The sequence below is a fragment of the Anser cygnoides genome, chromosome 11 (assembly GCF_040182565.1).
Source record: "Anser cygnoides isolate HZ-2024a breed goose chromosome 11, Taihu_goose_T2T_genome, whole genome shotgun sequence".
In the NCBI taxonomy this organism is placed as follows: Eukaryota; Metazoa; Chordata; class Aves; order Anseriformes; family Anatidae; genus Anser; species Anser cygnoides.
The window spans coordinates 7,313,538-7,324,667 of record NC_089883.1 but is presented as its reverse complement, the minus strand read 5'-3'; the positions used below and the strand labels follow the sequence as shown (position 1 = coordinate 7,324,667).

General features: G+C 50.0%; 1 protein-coding gene and 1 long non-coding RNA gene across 2 annotated transcripts in view; one reads left to right on the top strand and one right to left on the bottom strand.

The window, feature by feature from the left end:
* The first annotated feature begins 879 nt into the window (after nucleotides 1-879).
* On the top strand, nucleotides 880-3,700 carry LOC136791696 (uncharacterized). The gene is made up of 3 exons (XR_010834236.1): nucleotides 880-964; nucleotides 1,903-1,978; nucleotides 3,561-3,700. It is a non-coding gene; the product is annotated as an uncharacterized lncRNA (long non-coding RNA).
* A 1,619-nt stretch (nucleotides 3,701-5,319) lies between these two features.
* Nucleotides 5,320-11,130, bottom strand: part of AKAP13 (A-kinase anchoring protein 13) — a 77,204-nt gene continuing 71,393 nt past the window's right edge. Inside the window, exon 30 of the mRNA XM_067003876.1 lies at nucleotides 5,320-10,735. Coding sequence (XP_066859977.1) covers nucleotides 10,686-10,735 — 50 coding nt within the window. The 3' untranslated portion in view covers nucleotides 5,320-10,685. The remainder of the gene's footprint in view (nucleotides 10,736-11,130) is intronic.

Here is an 11,130-nt window from a genome sequence, read left to right as displayed (position 1 = left end):
CCTCGCAGCACCTGCCAAATAGGCCGAGAGGGCCCGCCCCCGGCACAGCCATGCTCCTGCACAGCAAGCGGCCATTTTTTTAAGGAAGAAGAGAAGAATTTCCACTTCTGGTTTCTTTATTTGCCTTCTCGTTGCTGCTGCAGCTCCTGAGGAGCGGCCCTGCTGACAGGCAGGATGGGATTCCCAGTCGTGCCCCAGATCACACTGCGTCACGGGGGGCCGGGGCTGGATTCAGCCCCGTGCAGGAGGGCTCCGGGATCTCCCCCACGGCGCCAGCTTTGCTCCAGAGGGATGTGAGAGAGCCGGGGTCACTGCTGAGCACCTGCTGGCACGTAGCAGCACCAGACAGAGCAGGATGATCCCGCACTGTTGTGTTTGCCTACTGATACTAGCTGGGGATGCAAAGCACCCCATGCGAATTATGCACAGAGGCTCAAAGGGGTTTGGAGCCTGAGTTTTGTAGCTGTAGAAGAGGCCGGGAAGGTGTCCCCGTGCCCCTGGAGCAGGCTGGGGAGCGGACGTGAGCTGGGCAGAGCTGAGCGCGAGGCCCCATAGCAAAAGCTCATTCAGGAGCCCTTTGAGAAACCAATTCAGGGCCTAGAAATTACTGCTGGATGAGCAGGAGGATGAAAAATAGGGAGAGAGGGAGTGCGTGAATAAAATCCCTTTCAGTTCTGTTGATGCAGGTTTCACACAGGACCCTGGGACTTTAAATACCGGCTCAGAGGCTTTTTGACAGGCTGGCTTTGATATGAGCCATGCAAAGGCGTGCTCTTTTGTGTTTATTCTGGAGCTTGCCCGAAAGACAATTCAAAAGCAATCAGCAGCTGCTGTGACAGCAGCAACCTGTTGCTAAGGAATCAAATGTGATGCAAAATACAAAGCTTTCTCAGTTAGCTGCACCAGGGTGAGGGGAGTGGGAGACGGAGGCGGATGGAGCAGAGCAGAGCTGCGGCCAGCTCCGGTCAGGATTTTAACCGGGAGGGACAGGGGAAGAAATGTAGAATTGTTTTTTTTTTTTTGTTTGTTTGTTTAAATTTTTTTAAAGAGTTTTTTGGCTTCTCAACATGTCAAGCTCAGCTTGGTTTGGGAGCACATGGGGGAAAGCCTTGGAGGGTGGGTCTGTGGGGCTGTGCACTCCCAGGGAAGTGCCCGATGGCACGGCCAGCCCTCGCTGCTGGGGGTCAGGAGCTCAGACGTGCCCCAGGACCCTGCCCTTGCTCAGCATCCTTTCAGCCCCACTCTTCCCCAGTCTGGAGCTGGGACTGGGCTCCTGAAGCATTTCTGAGGAGAGCTGAGGGAAGGGCCGGGAGATGGTCAGGCAGCTCTTGGGACCAGACCCCTCCCAGGCCCCTGCCCCACGTCTCGGACCTCCGTCCCCAAGCACCCATCACGCTGGATCTCTCCGGAGGCAAAAGGCTGAGGCACCTCTCTCTTATTTAAATGAAACTCAAAGTGCCTTGTTGCGCTTTAAATATGCATTTGCCCAGCTTGACCCCAGCTGCCCTTGAAATAATACTATTGTGCAACGAAGCCCTGCAGGGAATTCTCAGCCGAGCTCATTCGCCCTTTTTCACTGGAGTCAATTAAACGCAGAGTAGCTGGTGATTTAATACGTCCGGTGTCTGAGGCGGCCCCGCAGCCATACAGAGGCTGGCTCTGGCCATCCCAGGAAATGCAGATGTTTCCAAGGGCAGGAGGAACCATTGCCACCAGCTCCCCGCAACCAACCGGGGATTTTCAGCTGGGCTGAATCCCTCTTGCTCCGGTGCAGAGCACGAGACCTGCAGCGGGGCTCCTGGTGTGAGGGAATAACGGAGGCTGAGCTCATTTTTTTCTTCCTCCCTTACAATCTCCCTTTTCTTTCCGTTTCACCACCTCCTTATTTAATGTCATCGACAGTTGCGCAGAGCCATCAGCGCTGCTCGCAGCAGTGTGACCTACTTTATCGTTCCTCGCGGACTTCCTCGCTGAAATGGTGAGCTCAGCGCCCACCCAAGCCATTCAGTGCTTCTCAGCTGAATAACAAATCCAATTACGTGGAAGAAAGCCCAGCTTTCACGCTGTCGGTGCCCGGACAGCTCACTTCCCTCTCCCCGGTGCTCGCTGCACCTCCGATGGCTGCGTCCCACACAAGGACCCCTCTGTACGCCTGTGGTCCCCTCTTCCAAATGCTGGTGGGGTAAGGGTCGAAGAGGACGGATCCTGGCTATCCGACGTGTCTTTACACTCCTGCCATCCCCCTGGGGAGCTCAGAGATCACATCATGTGTGGTTTTGAAGTGCTGGCTGTTTCGGGAAGCGCTCCGGGGCCGTGCGGGCACAGCACAGTTTGTGCTCCTTGGAAAACTGTTGGCACTTTCAGCCGGGGCATGGTTTAGGAAGGCGCAGCGAAGTGCTGACACCCAGTCCCCGCACAGCACCTGCCCCAACTGCCCTCTTCTGGGGCACCGTCTGCAGGCATCGCAGACACAGACAGGCAGGGGGACGCTTCCCAAGCCATCCCCCTCCTCTGCCCCCGTTTCTCCCCATGGGGCCGGTGCCCTCCTGGGCTCCTTGGGGTTTCCCACAGGACTCTGCTAATGACTCACTGCTCCTGCTCGGCTCTAATTACACCCCTGCCTAATTACTTTTGCCAGCTTGGCTGGAAAGATGCAGCTGGTGGGAATCGGCTCTTTCGTGAAAGAAAGAGGGGAAACAAAGAGCATCTGGAGATGCTGAGCCCTGGGAGATGCCAGGCTGCAGCAGGAGGTCGGGGGGACTGGGAAGTGCTGGCTGGAATATGTCTGCAAGGCACAGCCATGGGAGTGCAAAGGGACTTAAATGAACCCCCTCCAGAGACCCTCCTGGGCCTCAGCTCTGCCCTGCTGGGGAGCAGGAAGCCTGGCACCGTCCCTGCTGGGGACCTCCAGGATGTCCTCTAGCCAAAAGCGATGGTTGCTGTTTCTCTATAGCCTCACCGAACAAGTTATTGACCCAAAACAGGAGCCTCAGTGCTAGAAGAAGGGTCCCAGACCAGCATGGGAATGTCATGGTGAGGAGATGGGAGAGACAGAACGAGGCAAGGGACCCTTCCCTGCTGCAAAAATCAAAGCCCCTGCCATGGCAGAAATAAGAAAATGGTCTGAGGGAATCACATTTATTTATGCTCCTTTTGATCCACATACTCCTGTGTTCATCACACAGTCACATCCAGCACAGGGATGGGCACTGGCACCCACGGTCAGCAAGGCTTCATCCGTGCTCAGCTCTCAGCAGCTGTATCGCTCCAGCCTGCGTTATTTAACCTTGCCTGCATAGATTAAACATTAAAAAGGTCAAGGTGACATCTCTTGTATCAGTAGCTAGTGTCAAATATTAGTCTCCCCTTAATTTAAACTTGTTCCAGCCCTAAACAAATCAACACGTTGCAGCGTTTACCCTCCCTCTAACTAATTCACAAACCCAGGTGCCTTCTATGGAAAAGCCAACTCATCCCTTCGCCATTCACCTTGCAGCTGATCACAAGGCAGCTCGCTCACTGAACTAATTAGGGTTTTGCCTTGCCTTCTCTTAATAAAGCCTCTGTGAATGACAAGCCTGTCTGCAAGCCCCAGCCCAGCTTACACCCGTGTCCTCCCGGACCTCCGATTTCTCACTGTGGAGCCAGCACCAGGACAGAACTCAGCAAGGGCAGCAAAGGGGGAAAAGGTGGATGATGCCAAATAAAGAGGTGGCAGTAAACCATATTTCTGTCCCATGGCTATCAAAGTGCTTTTTTTTTTTTTTTTTTGAAGCCCTCCCAAAGTGTAAGGAGCCCTTCCAGGTGGAAGCACCAGTGGCAACGCAGCCGTGTGCAGATGACCCACGATGTGGCCACGCAGGGGTCTGGTGGGCTTTTGCTCTACCCTTGCGCGCTATGGGGCTGGGCAAGCCCACGGGAACTGTGATGCTCAGACACACCTCACTGCTGCTTTGGGATCATCTGAAATAGGTGACCCATGTGGCTCGGGGAGAACATCAGTCCCATCACCTTAGCCATACTGTAATGGCTCGGAGCATGGACAAGGGGTGAAATTGCGGACAGCTGGCTTGGGCTGTTCAAATTGCCACACGTAGGTGGCCGGGAGAGGCAGGAGCCTCCATCCCCTGCTCTGCAGAGGCAGTTTGCCTCCTCCTGTGAGCGATGCCCGTGGTATAGCAGCAGCCTGGTACAGCAGTGCTGCTGCATTTACTGCAACGCAAGGGTTTGGGATAACGCCTTCCCTGAGGCCCATGCCCCCGCAGCACCCCATGCTCCCCAGAGGCAGTTTCTGGGGGCACCCAACGCGTGGAGCAGAGAGGGCCCACAGGAGAAAGCTCTCTTTAAACGCCATCATGGTGGCGAAAGCATTTATTTGCTTTGGTAAATGGGTGAGCGGGGATGAATGGGAACGCCAATAAAATGAGGAGCGGTGAACAGCCACGGAGATACAGGAGCCCTTTCATCTCCCGCCCCACGCCCAGGGAGCTGCCCGTCTCCAGCGAGTGCTTCGTGACAGCGGGCACGCTCGGGGTCACTGACACGGTGCAGGTTTTAAAACCAGCGTGTGACACTGACGGGAGGTGGAGGGAAAAACACGTGCAGCACACTGCTGGGAAATGGGGCACCGCAGGGGCCCTGGCATTTGCTAGCTCCTGGTAAGAAACAGCCCAGCACCACCCAGAGTGCTCATAGAAAAGCCCTGAAGGCTTTGCTCAGTGTATCTCATCTCCTCAAGCATCCCCTTTCCTGCTGCAGCATTTCTGCTGGGCCTCCTCCGCCAGGGGAAGGGAAAATATCTGAAGAACAACGCATCAGTCCCGCCTCCACCCCCCCAGTGTGATGGAGCATCTCCAGTTCTCAGCCGGATGAGATAAAACCTCCTGGAACCTGAGCTGTCCAGGTTTCGGCTAGGACACGCAGCAATTTCAGTGGGTGACAGGAACTGTACGCCGTCAGATAGCGCACGCAGCCACCAGACTGCCATTTATCTCGGTGCTAGGAGCCTGCTTTGGAGCTGAAGTGGCTGAGATAATGGCTGTTACACTTCCTCCTCTCGTAAAAAGGATGAAAAGCCCTCTGTGGGGGAGAAAACCAGGAGCTGAATGCCATCACGGCCACATGCCCTTCAGCAAAATGTAAATCTTCTAAGAGAAGGAAAGTAAGTTAAAGAGTGCAATGGGTGCCCGCTGGAACCCCGGTGATAAAAGCAATGCAAACATTTGATTGCAGGCAGGGTGACATCTATTCCTTCACCCTCGATGCGACAAAGTCAACAGCAGAAATACCAAAGGTGTGGAAATGAATCGGGCAGAAAACTCAGACTTAAAATCAAATTTATTTAGAGGAAAAATGACTTTACAAGAGGTTGATGCTGATAACTAAAAAGGAAGATAAATAAAAGCTTGTTACAAACCCTAATGGTTTCTGGCAAGTTACAGAAAAACTGAAGAATTTTACAGTCAATAACCTGCTCACTTTTTACATAATTACAAATTAACATACAGCAATTAGGTTTTAACCTCTTTTTAAAAAAATCTTTTTTTTTTCAACTTTTTTTTTTCCAACTTTTTTTTTTATGGGTTCAACATGAAAATGCAAAGCATTATTTATTTGTTTTTTTTTTTTTTTAAGAAACAAACCGAAGGCAGAGGTATATCAGGTTATTATAATACACCTCCTCACTGGGAATTACTCAAGTGCATTCCGTATTAGTACAAAATAAACACCAGGCTAAACTTTAACCATAGGCAAACTGAACTGGACATAAAGAGTTTTCTGAGTCAGTGTTTACTATCAATAAAGAAAATAGTAAAATACTTTAGAGCATGGAAATGATCGATACCTATAGACAGCTTAAATACATACAAAGCTCACAGCTGTATGCAAAGCAGTGGATGTCATCCTGTCCCCCCCTCCCCCCAAGCGATGGAAGCAGAATATATTTGGGCAAAGCATCAGTGTCAGTGAAATGCACGTGGAAAGAAAAGGGCACCGAGCCCTCAAAATGCAGGTGGGAAGGGAGCCAGCGTTATGCTTCCCATGACTCGAGAGCAAGAGGTGTATGAGATTTGGCCAGTTCAGCTTGCCTACCTTTAAAACTTAGCTGCGTCAACAGATCAAGAATGGATCGTGGCTGATTGCTGCCCCTTCTGACAAACGAAGCAAGAGTCAGGAGCAGTAGGGGAAGTTTTCTTTCTTAATATTATTTTAAAGGGTGCCTTAAATTATGTTAAATTCCCAAACCTGGCCAGCAGGCAGAATAATTTCCAGAGTTCTGGTTAACAAGGAATGTTTTGTGGGATTTAAGCAGATACTCTCTCTTGTGCCCCCTGCCCAGTCCTCCCTTGGTCCGTGCTACAGACAGCCTACATCAATCACTTCCTTGGCATTTGGCACCTGATGAACCTCTTCTGACCCGGTGAGATTTGGAAGGACTGGATTTGGGTGTTTGAGCAACAGCTCTGCGATACCCTAATGCAGCAAGGAAGGCGCAAGGATGATTGGACTCTACAGGTGCTCTCGCCTTTGAAAGGCAGTAGGAATCCGCTCCAGCTAATGGCATCGCTGTGCTTCGCAGCAGTGGTCAAACTCCAGGGGTGAAGAGAAGGAAGGTGCTGGTGGTGGCGTGGGCTCTCCCAGGGGGCTACACCGGGCCACCAGAAGCCAGTCGCTCTGGTCCTGCCCCTGCCTGCTCTCCTAAATGCCCTGCTGGGAGGTGGGAAGGCCTGGAGGGCTTTGTGAGTAAATGACTGCTGGGTTCTCCCCATGGGGAAAGGGCTCATCCTGCCTGCAGTGGGACTGGAGTTGTATCCGTGCCCACTTTGGTCTAAAACTAATACAAAATGCTCGCCCCTCCCTCCCCTCCCGGGGTAACGCCAAGCCAGCCCAGGAACTTGCCTACCTGCAGCTCGGACTTCCCTGGGGATGCGGAGTGGGGGCAATTACACAGCTGATTGTCTCCACGTAACCAAAATGAAAAGTGACTTGACCAGTTCCATTTAAAGTGCTTTAAGACATCACACTGACCTAAGAGCTACATGCTGAGATGATCACGTCGCTTAAAGGAAGCTAAGGCCAACCCCACGCAACTCCACCGAGGCTCACACCCTTTGCTACGGCTGCTCCCTAACCTCCGGGGTCCCCTGGCACTCCCAGCTCACACTGACCGCTTGGTACTTCATCTGAGACGTTCTGGAACCTGTTCTTGTCCCGGCAAACCCATGAAGGAATTACAGGGTTTGGGTTCTCTGAGTGGGATCAAGGGACCAGCTCTGGGAACGAGACACGGCGTGAGGAAATGATACACTTTCAACAACTGTAGGATGGATGCCAAGTGTGGAACCGAAGCAAATGCACTTGTAAGGCCAGGAAAAGGAAAGGCTTTGGTGTTGCAAAACTGGGACCGCGGCCTAGCAGACAACCTTAGGCAACCTGCAGGGATCAGAGTGGGAATCTGACTTGGGAAACCGATGCCAAGCCTTTCCAAAGAAAACCTGAGAGGGAAGAAAGAAAAGGCTAAGGAGATAAAAACAAGCCCTCACCTTCCTAAAGGTGAAAGAAGGAGGAAGCAGTGTGGGAGTAAAGGCTTCATTCCAAAACCAGTGAATCATACAGCGATGTACATCCTCGAGGGACAAAGGCCTGCCCACCAGAATTGAAGACACAAACAGCTTTGATATGCAATATTTCCCATCAGTATGTCCTGATTCAAGCCTGTGGTTTCCAACAAGGAACCATGGGGACCTTAGGAGATCATATAGCAAATATTATTTTCACTGGATGCTCATTTTGGTTTGCACAGGTCAGAAGAGATGGTCAGAGCAGGCAGAGACTTGGCCCTGCGTGTCCCTGTTCATGCTCTTCTCAGAGCCAAGGGACGTGCCCCTGCACTGCGACTTCAGGATGTGCTGGGGAAAGGACAGTGGGAAGAAAAGAAAAGCTCATAGTGGCAAAGGCTGTAACAGACTCTGGGGAACGTTCAGAAATACCAGGGACCTGATCTCTGTTTATACAACAGAGGATGAGCCATGCACTGGTTTGGTTTCCAAAAATTTCAGCTTGGCACATGCATTTGCACAGACACACGAATAGCGGGACAGAAGTCGTCCGGTTACGCGGGTGCTCTTCTTGTTGAGAAGAAACCACCGCAATGCCAGCGCGTGGCTCCCTCCTGGTCGAGAAGAGCTGCCTGGATCTGCCCGGACATCGACCGGAGCCTCGCATCACCGCAGGAGGCTGTGCTTTGCTCTCCCTTTGCCTCCAAGAAGCAAACCTAAGGAAAATATTTAGACAAGGGAACTAACTGATAGGAGGAGTCCTGTCTGAAGTCACCGCTTCTCTTTCCAGACTTTTCTGGCCCAAAGATGTTCTGCCTTAAAGAAAGCTCTCAGTTGAAATTGTGTAACTCTGGACGTGGCATAGGCTGCTAAGCAGCACTGCCCAAACCCTGTTTTTATAGGAACCAGGGAGATATTGGGTTTACCAATCTCTTGGTAAGGAAACAATAATAAAACAAAACAAAAAAACAACCCACCAACCAAACCAAACAAAAAAAGGGAAGAAGAAAAAAAAAACAAACAAACCACCCTCCCCAAACAAAAGCAAAATTAAAAAAAATAAAAAATAAAACCAAGTAAACTTCTTTTAAAAAAAGAACTCTTTCAAATAAACAGAAAGATAAATATTTTTGCAAGCCCTGCTTGCAAGTAAGAACAAGCACCAAATAACATTAAAAAAGCAAAATAAAAATAAATCAATAAATCTCAACCCTTTTTCCTTTCTTCCTTTTTTTTTTTCCTTTTTTTTTTCATCTTAATAGTTTAGAGAGCTTCAAAAGCAAGCAGGCGGCTTAGGATTCCTGCACTGACCAAGACAGACCAGTCTAAGCATCCACCTCACCATCGACACTGCCGATACTCATTAGCACTGAACTCTGAAAATTGCTGCTTGTTACTAGCTTGTGAGAAGCTAAAGAGCAAGTTGAAATCAAACAATAGTGCAACTAAAGAATTATTATTTTTCTTTAAAGAAAAACTAGTAGGAAAGGAAATGCACTTGACAGCTTTGAACTCTGAGCAAACCCTTGAATCATTTTGAAGCTGATCGAGTCTAATAACCATTTACAAATCCACCAGGCTGATTCCCCTGAGAGGGTTTGGAAGAACAATAATTTTGGGGAAAAAAAAATTGGCTTGCTGCATTTCTCTTCCCCTGCTGGATACATCACTGTACTCCCCAGCTGTATAAACATCTCTCGGTCAGCACATCGAGAGCCATCCTTGAACCTTCCCCTTCTGCTGATGGTGACACAGACATGGACTCGTCCACCACAGACCACACAGCAACAGAAACGGACCTGGAAAAGGCACACTGGGCCTTTGGACCCATCACACAATGTTTTTGTTCACCAGAATATATTTTTCTCCCCAGAAATAGTAAGTGCACGGTATCGTACAGGCAGAGGAACTAAGAGCTGCCTCTTCAGAGTTCACTCTGCTCACAGCACTCAGCCCCCTGACCTGTGACATCTCACTGAAGTGCTCCGAAATTGTTGTCGTTCTGCCTTAGAAACAAGCCGGAGAAGCTGACAAAATCCAGAGAAACATAAGCCTCGTGGTAATGTAAAGAGCAGGGGAAGAAAAATACAAATAACAGAACAAAGGTCCCTAAAAGTAGACTTCCAGCCATCTCTCCAGTAAGTCATCAGGCTTGTAATGAAGGGATGTCAAATACAACTGGAGAAATATATCCCAGCAAAACAAATAAACCATTACGTAGGAGATGGGAAGCAGTAGCTCAAAGAGACTGCTTAAAAAAAGTTTCTTAGAGTTGTTCCCACTTGACCACTACCTGCTCTGGCTTCCCGGGGTTGCCTTACAAGCCTCCCAAATTTCTCTTTTCTGCATTGTTTTAAATACACCCAAAGATGTTCTACTTGATTCTGGAAACAGTGTGACATTTAACTCCTCTGCCCCATAGAAAGCTCTTGGAAAAACCTCCAATTTTATTTGTTCCTTGAATTTTCATTTTGCACACTGTAACTGCTCCCTGGTGTGCGGTACCTTTCTGAAACCCAACAGTCCATTCCATGAGCACAAGAGGGGCGTGCGAGCCCATGGTGTTACAGTTGGAGCAGTAAGGGCGAGATATTTAATATCTGCACGCTCCCTGAAAGTCATCATCCATCCCCACGGGCCGAGCTAAGCTTGGCTGAACAGACTGTGAGCACATCCCAGTGGAAACACAGATACAGAGATGGATATGTACAGTATCTCTATATATGCCAGTGTGTACGCACCATTTGTGAAGTCCCAATCTTTTGCTAAATGCTTGGTTTTGGTTACCTTCCCCAGAAAAGGGGAATTTGAAGGCACAGACCCCTTAAGGCTATGTTCTCCCGTCCTTCAGCAGTGTGAACAGACAGAAACCATCCAGCCCAATCCATTGGAAGCGAGGTTTGCACAAGGAGATGGTACCACTTGCCATGCGGTCAGCCTCTGCAACGTGAGGTCATGCAAAACCGAGGAGAGAGGCCCTTTCCTACCACATATAAACTTTCATAACCTGTTTTATTCAAAACCTCCAGATGCTTGTCAGATGCAGGCACGAGCAGCGTGCTGTGGAGTAGGCAGGGAGATGTCCACTGTACCAAAGCTGCGAGTGACCAGTGGTGCCATCCGCGCTCAGCAGAAGATCTCCTCGCCCTCTGGAGGTGCTTCTGATGAGTGAGAATCTGTGGAAAAAGAAAACAGGTGGGATTCACTATGGGAATACAGCAGTACGGCAGGCAGAGCAGGACTCCAGACACGGGGGAGCCCTGCTCTCTGCCCAATCCACTAGGGGCCTTGAAAGGTGTCCAGTTCCCAAGGAACTATCGTGAAATTACAGCCTGGAATTGTTAAATGTTCCCAGGCACAAGTTGGAAAACTTGTGTGAGTTAACATGGATCAGCTGGTCATCTCAGATTGTGAGATCAAGCTGCATGTGGGCAAGAAGTTTCGGGTGCAGAACTGAGTCCTAAGGGGACTGCCAGGGGAAAAAAAAAAAAAAAGAAAAACACAACTTTTTATTTTCAGATCAAGAGACATGGTAGACCAGCTCAGGGGAAGGGAGAGTTCACGAGAATGT